The sequence below is a fragment of the Elgaria multicarinata genome, chromosome 13, assembly GCF_023053635.1.
Source record: "Elgaria multicarinata webbii isolate HBS135686 ecotype San Diego chromosome 13, rElgMul1.1.pri, whole genome shotgun sequence".
NCBI classification, from domain to species: Eukaryota; Metazoa; Chordata; class Lepidosauria; order Squamata; family Anguidae; genus Elgaria; species Elgaria multicarinata.
Window position 1 is genome coordinate 32804870 of NC_086183.1, and position 16232 is coordinate 32821101.

The 16232-nt window shown below is 49.7% G+C and overlaps 1 protein-coding gene across 1 annotated transcript in view; it reads left to right on the forward strand.

The window, feature by feature from the left end:
• The window catches only part of CLIP3 (CAP-Gly domain containing linker protein 3), a 31289-nt gene extending 20508 nt beyond the window's left edge, over positions 1-10781 (forward strand). Inside the window, exons 6-14 of the mRNA XM_063140319.1 lie at positions 699-817; positions 2065-2301; positions 3368-3503; positions 4996-5136; positions 6719-6853; positions 7293-7416; positions 8105-8169; positions 8467-8539; positions 10290-10781. Coding sequence (XP_062996389.1) covers positions 699-817; positions 2065-2301; positions 3368-3503; positions 4996-5136; positions 6719-6853; positions 7293-7416; positions 8105-8169; positions 8467-8539; positions 10290-10344 — 1085 coding nt within the window. The 3' untranslated portion in view covers positions 10345-10781. The remainder of the gene's footprint in view (positions 1-698; positions 818-2064; positions 2302-3367; positions 3504-4995; positions 5137-6718; positions 6854-7292; positions 7417-8104; positions 8170-8466; positions 8540-10289) is intronic.
• Positions 10782-16232: the final 5451 nt, after the last annotated feature.

Consider the following 16232-nt stretch of genomic DNA (forward strand, 5'->3'; position numbering starts at 1 on the left):
CATGTCAGTGGGGCTGCGAATCCGCTCTGGGTTTCATTCAGAACTCTAAAGGAACTCTCCAAGGTCAGGTGCCTTCCTTGTCCCAAAGCTGTACAGGGCAGCTTTCCCCGAACTGGTGCCCTCCAAATTTGTTGGACCACAACTCCCAGCATCCCCCAGCCAACACGGTAACAACAATGCATCTGGTTACCAATTTGGTGAAGGCTGAGATAAGGCGTCATAGGTCAAAACTAGCTTTGAATAGTGCCTGGGGCCAACTCAAAAGCCAGTGAAGACTGTTAAAATTAGAATCATAGAATAGCAGAGTTGGAAGGGGCCTACAAGGCCATCAAGTCCAACCCCCTGCTCAATGCAGGAATCCGCCTTAAAGCATCCCTGACAGATGCTTGTCCAGCTGCCTCTTGAAGGCCTCTACAGGCGATATATGTTCCCATCAGCTCTTTCCAGTCCATAATCAGCTCACAGTTTACTGAACCAACTGTAGTTCCCGAACCGTCTCCAAGGGCAGCCCCGCATAGATGGGGGAACAGTATCCAAAGACAGCCAGCCTTTTGTACATCCGTATCCCGTGGCTTCCACGTCCTTCCAGATCCTTGCTTTATACAAAGCTCAGATAACTGTGAGTAAATGTGAACTAATTCATAGTGGCAGGTTGGCTCTAATAACCTGCTCGACCTGTACATTCCTTCCCTTTGAAGTTCTCAACTCGACGTGTAGCGATTTCAACCACGGCACGGCCCTGCACATCGCGGCTTCGAACCTGTGCCTGGGGGCCGTGAAGTGTCTCCTGGAACACGGAGCCAACCCTGCCGTCAGGGTGAGAAAAGCCGGGGTCGCGAGCGAACGGGGGATGGCCAGGTGGGATGCACGCTGAGGATGGGCTGCAGAAGGGCGGGACCAAGCGCTCACAGCATCGTGCAAGGCAGCCTTCCTCAACTTGGGGCGCTCCAGATGTGTTGGACTGCATCTCCCAGAATGCCCCAGCCAGCTGGCTGGGGCATTCTGGGAGTTGTAGTCCAACACATCTGGAGCGCCCCAGGTTGAGGAAGGCTGGTGTAAGGGTTTCCCAAAACACAGAATCCTAGAATCGTAGAGTTGGAAGGGGCCTCTGAGGCCATCAAGTCCAACCCCCTGCTCAATGCAGGAATCTGCCTTAAAGCACCCCTGACAGCTGCCTCTTGAAGGCTCCCCAGGATGGGAGAGGCCACGACCTGAAGGGCCGCGTTTTATTGGAACAAATCAGCTTGGATTAGACACGTTTTTTGGTTTCAACGAACTGTTCCATAAGCCCTGGTCTGGACTATTGTCAAATGTGGGAAGTGGCCATTGATGCCACGCTGTCGAGCGCTTAAACAGCAAAAGCGAGATTTTAAAGATGCTTGCCTGGTGAGAAGGGAGGCCTTTGTGCATGTGGATAGGGGAGGGGTCCCCATTTCTGTTCCCGGTCCTGGTCCCCAGCGAGACCCCGCCCCAGCTCAGACTGCATCACCCAGAAATAATGTTCCACCTGGACCAGGAGTTGGGAAGAGGAGAAGCAGACGGAGGGGGCAGAGCAGGAAGCTAGGGCAGCCTCCCCCGACCGGGTGTTGAACCACAACTCCCATCATTCCCAGCCAACATGGCCAATGCCATTGCTTTTAGCTTGGTTTTTGGATTCCGTTTATATAAACAGCCCTGGGAGCTTTCTTAAAGAGCACGCGATAAATGACGGATAAACGCTGGAGCCCCGGGCCGTGCCCCAGGTCGCCAAGTGCTGAGCCCAGCCCTGTAAATAATAACAGAGCCGCTTTCCCCAAACTGGCGTCCTCCAGACATCTTGGACTCCAACCCCCATAACTCCCTGTGATGTAACTGCTGCCAGATCAGCTAAGTAACGACGAAGGCGCCAAGCAAGCATGGCCAGGCAGAGAACCCCAGAGTTTGGCTGCCGCCATAGAAAAGTCCCCTCCCTCTCCCTTGGCCACCCACCCAACTTAAGGGGCACATGGAGAAGATGGCGTTAACTGCTGGGCAGGTCTGCATGGGTGAGTCAAGTGACCCCTCGGCGAATCCTCTCCCCCACAGAACAGCAAAGGCCAGGCGCCAGCTGACGTCGTGCCCGACCCGATGGACATGACCCTGGATAAGGCGGAGGCCGCCATGATCGCCAAGGAACTGAAGCAGCTGTTGCTGGACGCCGTGCCGTTGAGCTGCAACCTGCCCAAGGTCACCCTGCCCAACTACGACAACATCCCCGGCAACCTCATGCTCATCTCCCTGGGCCTCAAGCTGGGCGACCGGGTCCTTGTGGACGGGCAGAAGGTAAGGATGAGGCAGGCCCCGGTGGGCCTTTCTTTGGGTTGGGTCTCTCTTTGGGTTGGGTCTCTCTTTGGGTTGGGTCCCTCTTTGGGTTGGGTCTCTCTTTGGGTTGGGTCCCTCTTTGGGTTGGGTCCCTCTTTGGGTTGGGTCTCTCTTTGGGTTGGGTCCCTCTTTGGGTTGGGTCTCTCTTTGGGTTGGGTCTCTCTTTGGGTGGGTCTCTCTTTGGGTTGGGTCCCTCTTTGGGTTGGGTCCCTCTTTGGGTTGGGTCCCTCTTTGGGTTGGGTCTCTCTTTGGGTTGGGTCTCTCTTTGGGTTGGGTGTGCTGGTCCACCCTCTCCTCCGTCAGGCAGGGCTTGATAGGCCCATGATGGTTCCATCTGGGGCACCCAGTTTTTCAGTGGTTCTCCCCTTAAGCGTGGAGGCCCCGATCCAGCTAGTCATAGATAACCACAATGGGTGGTCCTGGGATCAGCTTTTGTTGTCCCAGGCCAGGCGAGACAAGGACATCGCTATGCACATTTAAGAGTACATCCCAGAATCTTCTGCGATGTCACTGAGGATTCTGGGATGTGCTCTCAAGTCATGCAGGGAGATGACATGGCAGGTGCCCTTTGAATGGGGCCACCCCAGACCGCTGCCTCATGCATCCAACCAATTCAAGGGAGCCCAGATGAGCACTTCACTATATGTCCAGGTGCACATCTGCATCTCCGAATTAGCTCCGCATGCAAAAGGCTGCTTCCATTCCTTGATCTCCCTTGATTGAACTGGAGCAGGAAGCCTTTGCCACTTAATGTTCTGCTCCCGGAAGAAGCAGAGCATTTCTTTGGAAGGAACAGCCTTGAGTGCCATTTCCTCGGTGGAAAAGTGGGCTACGAATCAAATCAAAACGAATCTAATCGCTAATCGATTGATCGCTCAAGGGCGTAAAACAAGGGCTCCGGGAGCATGTGAAAAGTGCCCACCTCCCATTAGAGTCCAAGCACAATGATGCCCGCGTAGCCCTAGGTTGTTCTCCGTGCTTCTTCTCCTCGCTGCATTTGACCCGATCCCGTTTTGCTTCCCCGCAGGTGGGCACCTTGCGCTTTTGTGGCACGACTGAGTTCGCCAGCGGCCAGTGGGTGGGCGTGGAGCTGGACGAGCCTGAAGGCAAGAACGACGGCAGCGTGGGAGGAATCCGTTACTTCATTTGCCCTCCCAAGCACGGTAATTTTAAACACGGCCGTGGAGGCTTTGCGCTAATGCTCAGACCCAGCGCCCATCAAAATGAAGGACACAAATATCGAACCAATAGGAAAACAAACTGTCTGGGTCCCGTCCCTCCCGGCTGAGACGCCAAGCGCCCCTTTCTGGGAGCTTACCTTCTGGGCTGATGCAGCAAGGCAGGACAAGGCTTCATAGCGTGGTGGCAGAGTCCCCACTTTGCATCCCGAAGGCCCCGGGTTCAATCCCTGGCATCTCCAAGTAGGCCCAGCTGCCTGAAACCCTGGGGAGACCGTCGCTACCCGTCAATGTTGACAATTCCGGGGTAGATGGACCAAGGGTCTGGCTCGGTATAAAGCAGCTTCCTCGTTTCTGAAGGCTGGGACCTTCCCCCTGCGGTGTCCCCTGAGGCCAGGTGGGAGGAGATCAGGCCACCAAAGAGAGGCAGGCTGACTAGGCAATGCGGGGTGCAGAGTGGGGTGGGCAGCCCTGGCCAGGGGGCGGCACAACCTTTCTTTGGAGCCCTGTGGTTTTCTTGTGGGACTCTGGATGGCCCAAGGATACAGGTGCTAGTGACCATAAGAACATCAGAAGTGCCATTCTGGATGAGACCCAGGGCCCATCTAATCCAGCACTCTGTTCACACAGTGGCCAACCAGCCATCGGTCAAGGACCCACAAAGCAGGACATGGTGCAACAGCACCCTCCCACCCATCTTCCCCAGCAACTGGTCCATCTAGTCCAGCACTCTGTTCACACAGTGGCCAACCAGCCATTGGCCAGGGACCCACAAGCAGGACACCGTGCAACAGCATTCTCCCACCCATGTTCCCCAGCAACTGGTGCACCCAGGCTCACTGCCTCAAATACTGGAGGTAACACACAACCATCAGGGCTAGTAGCCATGGATAGCCTTCTCCTCCAGGAAGTTATCCAACCCCCCTTTTAAAGCCATCCAAATTGGTAGCTATCACTACATCTTGTGGCGGTGAGTTCCATAGTTTAACTCTGCATCTTGTGAAGAAGTCCTTCCTTTGATCTGTCCTGAATCTCCTACCCATCCGCTTCATGGGATATGACCCCGTTGGGTTCTAGTATTTTGGGAGAGGGGAAAAAATGTCTCCTTCTCCACGTTCTCCACACCGGGCCTAATCTTGTACACCTCTATCTTTTACTTGGCCTCCTTTTTTCCAAGTTAAAAAGCAAGCCGGTTGCTTTAACGAGTCTGGATAATGGGCGGAGGGGGGAGGCAGCCTGACTCCTACAGCCGTGGGGCTAAGAGCTTGGGAAGGAGGGGAGAGGGGACCAGGCAGGGGGTTATCCCCCTACTCCCCTCCGTATCGGAGGCCGCGATGGAGGATCGGCAGCCCAGGGTCTTGGGAAGGCCACCAATGGCTCGCCCAGTTGGGCACCTTGTTGCGGACATCACTTGCCCCGTGTTTCTGGGCGAGGTGAACCTTGGGGCCCTGCTTGTCTCCCCTCTCGACCGCCTCAGGAGTGTTTGCTTCGGTGTCCAAGATCGCCAAAGCCGCCGACCAGACGCCTTCGTCCGTGACCTCCACCCCGCGGACCCCCCGCATGGACTTCTCCCGCATGACCGCAAAGGGCCGGAAGGACAAGGACAAAGACAAGAAAGGTAGTGGGACGCTCAGGAGCTCCCAGGGGAGGCACCCAAACGGGAGGTGGCGGGGATCCTTTTGTGTGGGGGGGAGGTTTCTTCTCAACCTTCTGCCGTTGGCTAAGCTGCTTACATCCCTGATTGTGGGGTGGGGGTGGGTCGGTGTGCAGGGCAGGCAGGTAGAGGAAGGAAGGAGGGAGGGAAGGAGGAGAGGGGGCATAGCTAGAGCAGCCGATATCCCTGGGATCGCCCTGGGATCATCCCTGTGCGTTCACATGACGCACAGGGCATCCTGGGAGCAGGGAGGGACGATCCCTCCCTTGGCCCGCGATGCCGGCATAGCCTTTCCCCCTGCTTTTTCCACGGTCTCGGGATGATCTCCAGACTACAGAAGGTGTGGGCGGATGTTGCAGGTTGTCCCAGCTCCTCGCGAGTGACTGTGAGGAGCCAGGAGCCGGGCACAGCGCCCATCGGGGGTGGGGCGGGGGGAGCAGGAAAATGTGTTTTTTAAAAAAAGAAAAAACACATTTCTCGCTGGCGCGCTCGTGCGCTCCGCCGCCTTTTAAAAAGCAAAACAAAATGGCAGGCGCGACGTCCTCTTCCTCCTAGGACGTCATGCGCCCCCTGTAGGCAGAGGGGGAGATCTCGCGATAACCACATCACGAGATCCTTCCTTCTCCGTTGCACTAGACCCGTAGGTCTAGCCATGGCCTGGATGTCTAGAAAAGGAGGAGGCGAGGGGTTCTGAAGGGCAGCTAGGGAGGACGACTGGGGAGCGAGCCAAAGGCGGGCGTTGGAGAGAGAGGGCCAGCAGCCAGCCCTGGCATCTTCCAAGGGCCTCGTTGTTATGGCAGGGCCCACGGCTAATGCCTGCCCTGGGTCCTCCTCTGAATTTTTTTTCCTGGCCTGGCACTTAGGGTGACCCTATGAAAAGGGGGACAGGGCTCCTGTATCTTCAACAATTGCATAGAAAAGGGAATTTCAGCAGGTGTCGTTTGTATGCATGCAGCCCCTGGTGAAATTCCCTCTTCAACACAACAGTTAAACCTGCAGGAGCCCTGCCTTCTTTTGGATCTGGTCACTCTAGTATAGCTCCTGCACCATTAACTGTTGTGTTGAAGTGGGAATTTCACCAGCTGCTGCATGCATACAAATGACACCTGCTGAAATTCCTTTTTCTATGCAACTCTTAAAGATACAGGAGCCCTGTATTCTAGCTAGACTAGAATGACCAGATACAAAAGAAGGCAGGGCTGCTGCAGCTTTAACTGTTATGTTGAAGAGGGGATTTCACCAGGGGCTGCGTGCATACAAAGGACACCTGCTGAAATTCCCTTTTCTAGGCAACTGTTAGAGATACAGGAGCCCAGTCCTCCTTTCCATAGGGTCACCCTAACGAATGGAAAATGACATTTTCCACTTAACGATGTAACACAGTGAACGTGTCATAGCTATCCAAGTTACGATCCCAATCACAAATAATGCTACGGCAGAACATTCCACACGAGAGAGGATGCCTGCCAAAGAGTCATTGGCATCGTTCCGAAGCAGGTCTGAATCTAAAAAGTCTAGAGCTCATTTCTGTTTCCCGCCTCTCCAGCTCTCAGGAAGAAGTCCTTGTCTGTTGGCAGCCTGGACCGCGAAGGACTGAAGATTGAGATTGGGGATCAGGTTCTGGTGGCGGGACAGAAACAGGGGGTCATCCGTTTCTACGGCAAGACGGATTTTGCACCAGGTAAGAATGGCAGGTGGGTTTGGTGGGAAGGAAGATGGAGGATAAACAGTATAAAACTTAGGAGCGGTATGATCATAGCCCTAAGTTAAGCCTAGATCTGAACATCCTGGGTTTAAGTTCGTCCTCTGTTGTAGTCGCATTGTGTGATCTTAGCTAAGTTGTTCTTCATTTCACCTCTCTCAAATGAGAGTAATAGTGGCCTACCTCGCATGGTGTGTGTTTTGGAGGAATTGGATGGGGTAAAATCCAACAATAACTGGTTCCAGTTATCAATCTGGCCACTGTATTTTGCACAAGCTGCAGCTTCCGAACCGTCTTCAAAGGCTGCCCCACGGAGAGGGCATTGCAGTTGCTTCTCCACCGCAAGAGCAATGCAACACAGAACGTTAGCGGTAGAAATAATAAAATTTTCTTTCTTTTCTTCTCCATCTCTCTGCAGGCTACTGGTTTGGTATTGAACTTGACAAGCCCACAGGCAAACACGATGGCTCTGTTTTCGGAGTTCGATATTTCACATGCGCCCCTAAGCATGGAGTCTTTGCTCCTCCTTCCAGAGTCCAGAGGTGGGTTGGGTTACCCTGAAGGCCAGAAATGTGTGAATGAGTAAAAGAAGAGAGAATGCTTCCACACAACTACGTATGGACTTCCTTCCCCCTCTTCTGTTGTGTAACTACCACTATCCCACAGATACGCGTTGAGGGTGCAGAAGGCCCCAGGCGTTTCTTACTGGCTGGGAATTCAATTACTGACTGGGAATACTGGCACAGCACAACTGCCACAAACCACGAGAAAGACAGGATCTAGCTACTGGATGGGTTTGCACCTGCCCTCCACAGATTGGGTGTGGGTTGTCTTTGAACCGTGGGTTGTTGAAATGTGGGTTGATGTGTTGTTTGAAACCAGCCACACTAACAAAACCTGGTTTGTTTACTGCAAACAACCCACAAAGAGAATCCGTGGTTTGTTGTTGGATTGTGAACTGTAGCTTGTTCGTGTCTAACAAACCATGGTTTGCTAGCATGGGTGGGTTCACACGACACAACAACTCGCACTTCAACAACAACCCGTAGTTCAATGACACTCAACCTTGAGTATAGGTTGAATTTGGGTTGTCTTATGGTGTGAGCCAGGTCACTGTCATTCATGCCCTGATGGTCTCCAGAGGGGCAGGGAGGCGTTCTGATCATTAATCCACTTTAATGCTTTCATTGTTCTTAAGCTGTGAGTTAATTGCAACCATCTCTGCTGCAGAATTGGAGGCCCGAAGGATTCCCAGGGAGACGGCAATTCAGCGAAGAAGGTCCACCAAGTCACTAGTAGGTACACCCTGGATTTTGCTCATCACCATTTACTTCCACTTGAGTAAAAGACCTGTCCACTGTTTCCACCACCACCACCACCACCACCACCAATTTGAGATCCAATTTGTTTAATCTCCCAAGATGGTGTGAATAATCTTTTCCCCTTCTGGATTTCCAGTGGCTGGAAAGATGTCACCTCGTGCAGGAGAGGGACTGTCGGGCAATTGAGAGGGAGAAGGAGGCCTCACTCATTACGTCTGTGTCCTTTCCCATTTTACAAAGGGTTGTCCCCTCTTTTCCTCTCTTCCACAGTTTCACAGCCAAAGCGCAACTTCACAGCAGTCAGAACCCCGAAAGACATCACATCCGAAAGTTCCATCTCTAGGTAAGAACTCCGTTCCCCCCCAGGCTTCTTTCCTGCTCAAGCCCAAGGGCTTGGGGAGGGTTTGGAGAAGAAATACCTGGAAAGCAGGTGGAGCCATGGACAGGTCATGGGGTGCCGTCTAGTGAATCTTTTGCAGCTCAGAGGTGAAACCTGGCACTCGTGTTAGGGATTTGTGACCTTACGCACCTTAGTGGTGGATCAGTCAGGTTAAAGTAGTTTAGGTGCATAGCCTAGCCCTAGTGGATATGGCTATCGGGTCAATAGGAGGGGGGCGGAAACCCTCCTGGGTCAAAATACCTGGTTTACTAAACAAAAATATCCAATACCAAATCCAAGGCAAAAATGCCAAATGAGAAGGCAAGATAGTTGATTGTTGGCTATCCATAGTTTGGAGCAGGTTACAAATATATCATGATCTTTTTTCGCCTCCCCATTTAATTCTCTCTGACCTGGTTTAGTGTTACGTAACTGGGAATGAGCAAGCTTTGGGCCCTCTCATTTTCTAGCATAGCTGTGAGGAAGAGACTGGAAACATTCACTTTCTGTTTATCACTAACTGCTGTTTATCATGAAATGGACAAACTGTGAGGAATATAAAGCAGCAATAGATAAATTGCTGCTTACAGGTTTTGGACAAAAACTGCCATCAGCCCCAGCCAGCATGGCACGTGATTATGGGAATTGTGGTCCAGAATATCTGGAGGGCACCAGGTTGCCTCTCCCTGTAAACTATAGTTTATAAACAAGCCAGGATCATAAACCATGGGTTCATCCTGGTTTCTTTCAATAACCCATAGTTTCAACTAACCAGTTTGGGGGCATAACGATAAGCCATGGTTAGCATTAAATAGGAAAGGAATATTTCCAACATTATCTTCATGGCTGCACCAGAGAGGAGCACACAAGCCTGCCTGTGCTTGTTCTAAACTGACTCAATAACATGGTGATAAGAGACTCTTATTCATAGAATCATAGAATAGCAGACTTGGAAGGGGCCTACAAGGCCATTGAGTCCAACCCCCTGCTCAATGCAGGAATCCACCCTAAAGCATCCCTGACAGAGGGTTGTCCAGCTGCCTCTTGAAGGCCTCTAGTGTGGAAGAGCCCACAACCTCCCTAGGAAACTGATCCCATTGTTGTACTGCTCTAACATTCAGGAAGTTTTTCCTGATGTCCAGCCGGAATCTGGCTTCCTGTAACTTGAGCCCGTTATTCCGTGTCCTGCACTCTGGGAGGATCGAGAAGAGATCCTGGCCCTCCTCTGTGTGACAACGTTTTAAGTATTTGAAGAGTGCTATCATGTCTCCCCTCAATCTTCTCTTCTCCAAGCTAAACATGCCCAGTTCTTTCAGTCTCTCTTCATAGGGCTTTGTTTCCAGACCCCTGATTATCCTCGTTGCCCTCCTCTGAACACGCTCTAGCTTGTCTGCGTCATTCTTGAATTGTGTAGCCCAGAACTGGACACAATACTCTAGATGAGGCCTAACCAGGGCTAAACTGTTTGAATTGCTTAGAATTTTTAAATTTGTAATTGTCCTGTGTTTTAATGGGATTTGAAACATGATTCATTTTTTAAATTGCTCCGAGCGCAGGAATGGCAGTATAATTTTTAGAAAAAAATAAAATAAATACATCTGATCAAAGCTACCCAGTTAGCTTCATAGAAGGGCACGATTTGGTCTCCCAGGTCCAAACCCCTCATGAATGGTCATGAGATGAACGCCTCCACGTTTCCTTTTGTCTCCTGCAGGTTACTTTTCTGTTGCTGGTTTCCATGGATGCTCCGTGCGGAAATGCAGTCTTAAAACTCGCGTTCCCTCATTACTCCGCTGTTTCTTCGCTCTCCAAGTAATCAAAGACTGCTCTTCAGTTCTTTTCTCATCTCTCCTTCCCTGGTTGCCGTTCTAGTGAACCCCAGTGCCTTGTTAAAACATATAAACACCATCCCTCTGGTAGTTTGTGAGAAATGCTATCTTATTCCTTCTGTCCCCCTTTTCCTGGCATCCATTACCCCTGGGATTTTGGCTATATAGGTCTCTTCTGGCACCTCTTCTTTTTCCAGCAGATTAATTGGCAACTAAAATTCATACGATTTATCAAGTCTGATTTTTAAAATCAGGTGACAGCTATGGTTTGGAGACAGGTCTCTGATCTTTTCCTCCAGTGTGTATAGAAAACTACGCCTTCTGGAAAACCACACGAGCAAATCACAGACCCTTGGTAGAAGCCAAATCCTGTTGCTCAAGATGAGATTAACTTTGGCTGCATTTGCACGGAATGATAAGCCAGGATTCGGGAGAACCGGCTGCGTTTGCGCCTGCTTCTCTCCACGTGAGGGTGAACACCTACATGAAACTGGACATGGCTGTTTTAGCATGCCATCCGAACCAGGGATCTTGGCTTGTTGCTGCCAAACGTGCCAGGATTCGTGAACAAAGCTGGGTTTGCAATCTTGGCTTGTAAACAGAGTGTGACAAGCTGGGATCCCTGGTTTGGAAGGCAATGGTACCAACGGGGGCAGGCAGCCTTTTAGGCCCGTAGGTTAGGGTGACCATATTTTGGAAACCAAAAAGGAGGACAACATGGTCGCCACGTTAAAATTATTTTTAAAAAATAATTTTGAAACCTCAAACTTTAAAAAAAATCCTAAAACTCAATGGATGGACAGATCTGTTTCAAATTTGGTATGGCTAAAGCTCTACCTAAAAGCTATCATGGTGCCAAATTTCATCCCTTTATCTTTAAAAATGACGATTTTAAAAATAATAATTTTAAAACCTCAATTTTTTAAAAATTCCTAAAAAATCAATGGATGAACGGATCTGTTTCAAATTTGGTATGACTAAAGCCCTTCCTAAGAGCTACCATTGTGCCAAGTTTCATGTCTTTATCTTAAAAAATGACGGAGTTATAAGCATGTTTGTTAATTCCCATTAGAGCTGCTCTTTGGAAAAATCTGGATTTCCCTTCCTCCTCCCGGATTTGTCATCAAAAACCCGGACAAATCCGGGCAAATCTGGTCAGATGGTCACCCTACCGTAGGTACATTGGGCAATTAGAGAAACTGTCCTGCGCACCACTTCAAAATTCGTGCGTTGCAGATGAAAGCGTCAGCCCGCAGCCACCCTCAGGCTGACGCTTCACTTCTTAAGAACGTCTTTGAGCCCCACGTGTGGTCCAGAGGCATTCGTGGGGATAAGGAAAGAGGAGCAGCTAAATGCCCTCACTTTGATCCGAAGTGATTCCCGTGGCCAGTAAGGAATGTTATTTATAAGCAGCACAATGTCGGAGGGGGAGGGGCAGCCCAGCAAGTGCCAAGAAAGGCGTCCAAGGGTGTGTCAGTGCCCACGGGCGCCACGTTGCACTCCTGGATTAGCCAGTCACATTCACGGGGGGAGCCAAGTGAGCCTGTTGCTCAGAATCCTGGCTTATCATTCAGTGTGAACGCGGCCATCCTCTCTCTTCTGCCCTCTTCCTGTGCTGTCCTCTCCTTGTTTTAGCTGCCTCCTGCGAAAGTCCGCCATCTCCTAGAACAGCCTTCCTCAACCTGGGGCGCTCCAGATGTGTTGGACTGCATCTCCCAGAATGCCCCAGCCAGCAGAGCTGGCTGGGGCATTCTGGGAGTTGTAGTCCAACACATCTGGAGCGCCCCAGGTTGAGGAAGGCTGTGACCTAGAATCACTTATTGTGATTCCATACATGTTTACTCAGAAGTAAAGCCCCATTGAGTTCAGTGGGACTTACTCCCAGGGGAGCGTGTACAGGATCACAACCTTAAGCAGGAAGGAACTCTCTGCCACCTGCCCGCTGTGTTATGAAATGGCGCAGGAGTTTTCCATGGTACCGAGGAAATCCTTCACTAGCCCACTTTGCCTGTCCCAATTCGGGCTTTTCTTTCTGATTAGGAAAACGAAAACTCTGTGGAGTACAGATGCGAGAAGACACCTTGACTGAAACGTTGTGTGTGGTAGCAGCTGTGCTTAGCTTATGTATGTGTAAATTAACATACAGGGAGGAGAAATCTCAATAACAGCCTTTGATGGTGTGTAGTGTGTGTGTGTCTCTCTCTCTATGTGTATATCAAACTTATATTTCCAGAAGTCAATCTCTTTAAAAAAAAATTAAAAGGGGGGGGGAATATTATAACCGAATTTTATCTCCTGCATTTATCAGCTGCAACATGTTAGATCTTAATCCATCTTGATACCATTTCAAACACACACCATTTGCTCAGTGGTCCCTTAGCTTAAGTCACTTGAAAGTGGTTCCATTGAAATCTTGGGACAGCAGAGAAAGCACATTGTGGGCCTAACGGAGCAGAGCTTTACCAGTCCTTGATGCCGACACGGTGGCTAGACCAAGGTTCCCTTGGTTCTAACTTCAGAGAGTTGAGGAGGAACTCAGACTGGTGCTAAAGCGAACTTGAAATGCAAATTCCTCAGCTGCGAAATGTGAATGTCCACCTTTTGAAGTTTTGGTGGAGGAATCTCTGCATCAGCACCTACGTTTTGACAGTGAAACCTGAGTTCCAGCTAATAATAATAATAATAATAAGAAGAAGAACAAGAAAAATGTAATTTGGGACTTTTAGTGGTTCTAGGAAGTGCGCCTTTCACTTCTAGTGAAATGTTTTGCGATTTTGGATTTAAACCAGATGGTATCTGAATTAAACAAGGGTATGCAATTTATGTATTTATTTATTTTTAAAGAAAGAAGTGTGCCTAATTCCATTTCAGGCTGAGCCAAGATTCCAGGACTTTCTCCCAGCTTGGGAGAAGAGTGAAGAAAGGAGACTTACTCCCCCAGCTCCACCTGGAGCTCACCTGCCCATCCCGCTGCATGCGCTTCTGTTTCCTTCCTTACCACACCTGTGAACTCAGTTTGGAGGCTGGAAGAAGCAATCCTGAACATTGACCAGAGCGCTAGGGAAGGCAACTTGGGTTGCCACTTTTGGCGTCCTCTGCCTTCAGCATTTTGCAGTACGTGCAGAGATCCAACACGTGCAGCCTTTTCGGGCACAGGCACCCAGTGATGAGACTGCCGCACCTGTTGAATTTCTGTCTGTCGTGAAGCTGCTGAAAGGCACAAAACCTCCATCAGGAAAAGCAATGTCAATACAAGCAATGAAGGATGTTTGGACATCCACTTCGGACTGACGCGTAGAGAGAAGATGTTAGCATTCTGGCAAAACCCCAAGCTTGCTAAAACGTTTAGGGTCTTTGGGAAAGACTGGTATGTACAGATATATTAAATAGTATCAGCAGTTCTGGCCTGTTATCTTGAATCTGGTCCACTTCATCCTACACCCCCTCCCCAATATCCTCTTTGTTGTTGTGTTGTGGGATGCCACAGCGGCCTCCAGTCTGCACCCAAATTTCACCATCAGCTCATCATCACGGAAGTGTAAAACCCTCTTCATTCCCTCGTCCTCGTAGCTCTGTTGTTAGCCCGTAAGGAAACCCTCCGCAATCTTTCATTGACCAGCAATAAATAAACCCTTCAGTTCATTTCAGCTTCACGTCACAAGAAACCTGGGTGCGTACCCCCCCCCCTTTCTAAACCCGGGGTAGCCCTTGCCGTAGAATTCTCAGCTGGGATTGCCTTGTCTTCCCTGAAGACACTGACATAACAACCTCAGTAGCAGCCCTTTGCGGTAGCTTTACTTTTCTTTTTCTGTAGAAATCACACTGGTTTGTGTTCTTTCTGCCTACATGTAATTTTTATTTTTTATTTTTTTAAAAAACCAATAACTTTGTAAACTGTCAAGTGAGATGGCTTGCCGTGCCCTCTGCTGAGCTCTCTGTTGAATCTTGCATGATTTCCGTCTTCCCTGATCCGTGTCCACCCAGGCTTGCTGGAAGAAAAGAGAAAAGAAAAAAAAAATCTTAGCATGACGACAAATAATAATATCACTATGCTATTGCTTATCTGTTATTAACAAATTAATAAAAAGTGTTTCTATGTGCATTGTGTACGGAATTCTTCCTTTTTGCTCTCTCTGGCTGGGGAATTTTTTGTGTGTGGGGGCAGTTGTACAACAACACGTTTGGAAGGCATCAGGTTGGGAAACGCTGGGTCAGCGCAAAAGAAGAACCAACCATGGAAATATTAGCAAGACTCCAGAGTTCAGAAAGCATTGGAAGGAGAGAAGGCCAAATGCGTGGCCGGAACTGAGTAGGAATCTGTTACAGACCAGTTAGAAAAAGGTACCCAGGAAAAGGAAAGCATGAAGAAGCCAGAATTAGGAATTTGAAAGCTGCAGGGAAATTATTACTGATATATCCACCTCAGTCTGAAAGGTTCTTGCAGGTTAAAAGAGGACACGCTCCTGCTGTGAAAGGCTTATAATGGGGGTTTTGTGGATACCAACGTTCCCCGGTCTCGGGGTGGGGTGGGGTACATTCCAGTGATGGGAGGGTTGGGGAAGGTGGTCCGAGGCAGATAACTATTTAAATTCACTGACTTCCGATTAATTCTGGTGTGATAAGGATTGCCTCGCTGCATCAGAACAGGGGCCAGTGTTTTGCTTGCAAGGAGGCATCTGGCACCTCCAAAAAAAGGCACCATCAGGCTCTGTGGGGGATAAGCTATCCATTGTTGTTTGTCCCCCCCCCCCAACAACTGGTACTCAGAGATGAACTGCTTCTGCACATGGAGGTTTCATTCAGCCATGATGGCTGGTAACCTTTGCAAAGGCATGCAATGCAGGCTCCCCCAACCTGGTGCCCTCCAGATGTGTTGGGGGGATGCTGGGAGTTGTAGTACCAACACATCTGGCAGGCACCAAGTTGGGTAAAGCTTTAGGGTGACCCTATGAAAAGGAGGACAGGGCTCCTGTATCTTTAACAGTTGCATAGAAAAGGGAAGTTCAGCAGGTGTCATTTGTATATATGGAGAACCTGGTGAAATTTCCTCTTCATCACAGCAGTGAAAAGCTGCAGTTGCCCTGCCCTCTTTTAAATCTGGTCACTCTAGTATAGCTCCTGCACCTTTAACTGTTATGATGAAGAGGGAATTTCCCCAGGTGCTGCATGCACAAAAATGACACCAGCTGAAATTCCCTTCTCTGTGCAACTGTTAAAAATACAGGAGCCCTGTCCTCCTTTTCATAGGGTCACCCTATGTTAAAGATACAGGAGCCCTGTCCACCTTTTCATGTGGTCACCCTATGTTAAAGATACAGGAGCCCTGTCCTCCTTTTCATGTGGTCACCCTATGTGAAAGATACAGGAGCCCTGTCCGGTGACCATATGAAAAGGAGGACAGGGCTCCTGTATCTTTAACAGTTGTATAGAAAAGGGAATGTCAGCAGGTGGCATTTGTATATATGGAGAACCTGGTGAAATTTCCTCTTCATCACACCAGTTAAAGCTGCAAGAGCTATATTAGAGTGACCAGATACAAAAGAGTGCAGGGTACCTGCAACTTTAACTGTTGTGATGAAGAGGAAATTTCACCAGGTTCCCCATATATACAAATGACACATGCTGAAATTCCCTTTTCAATACAACTGTTAAAGGTACAGGAGCTCTGTCCTCCTTCTCATGTGGTCACCCTATGTGAAAGATACAGGAGCCCTGTCCTCCTTTTCATAGGGTCACCCTATGTTAAAGATCCAGGAGCCCTGTTCTCCTTTTCATGTGGTCACCCTATGTGAAAGATCCAGGAGCCCTGTCCTCCTTTTCATGTGGTC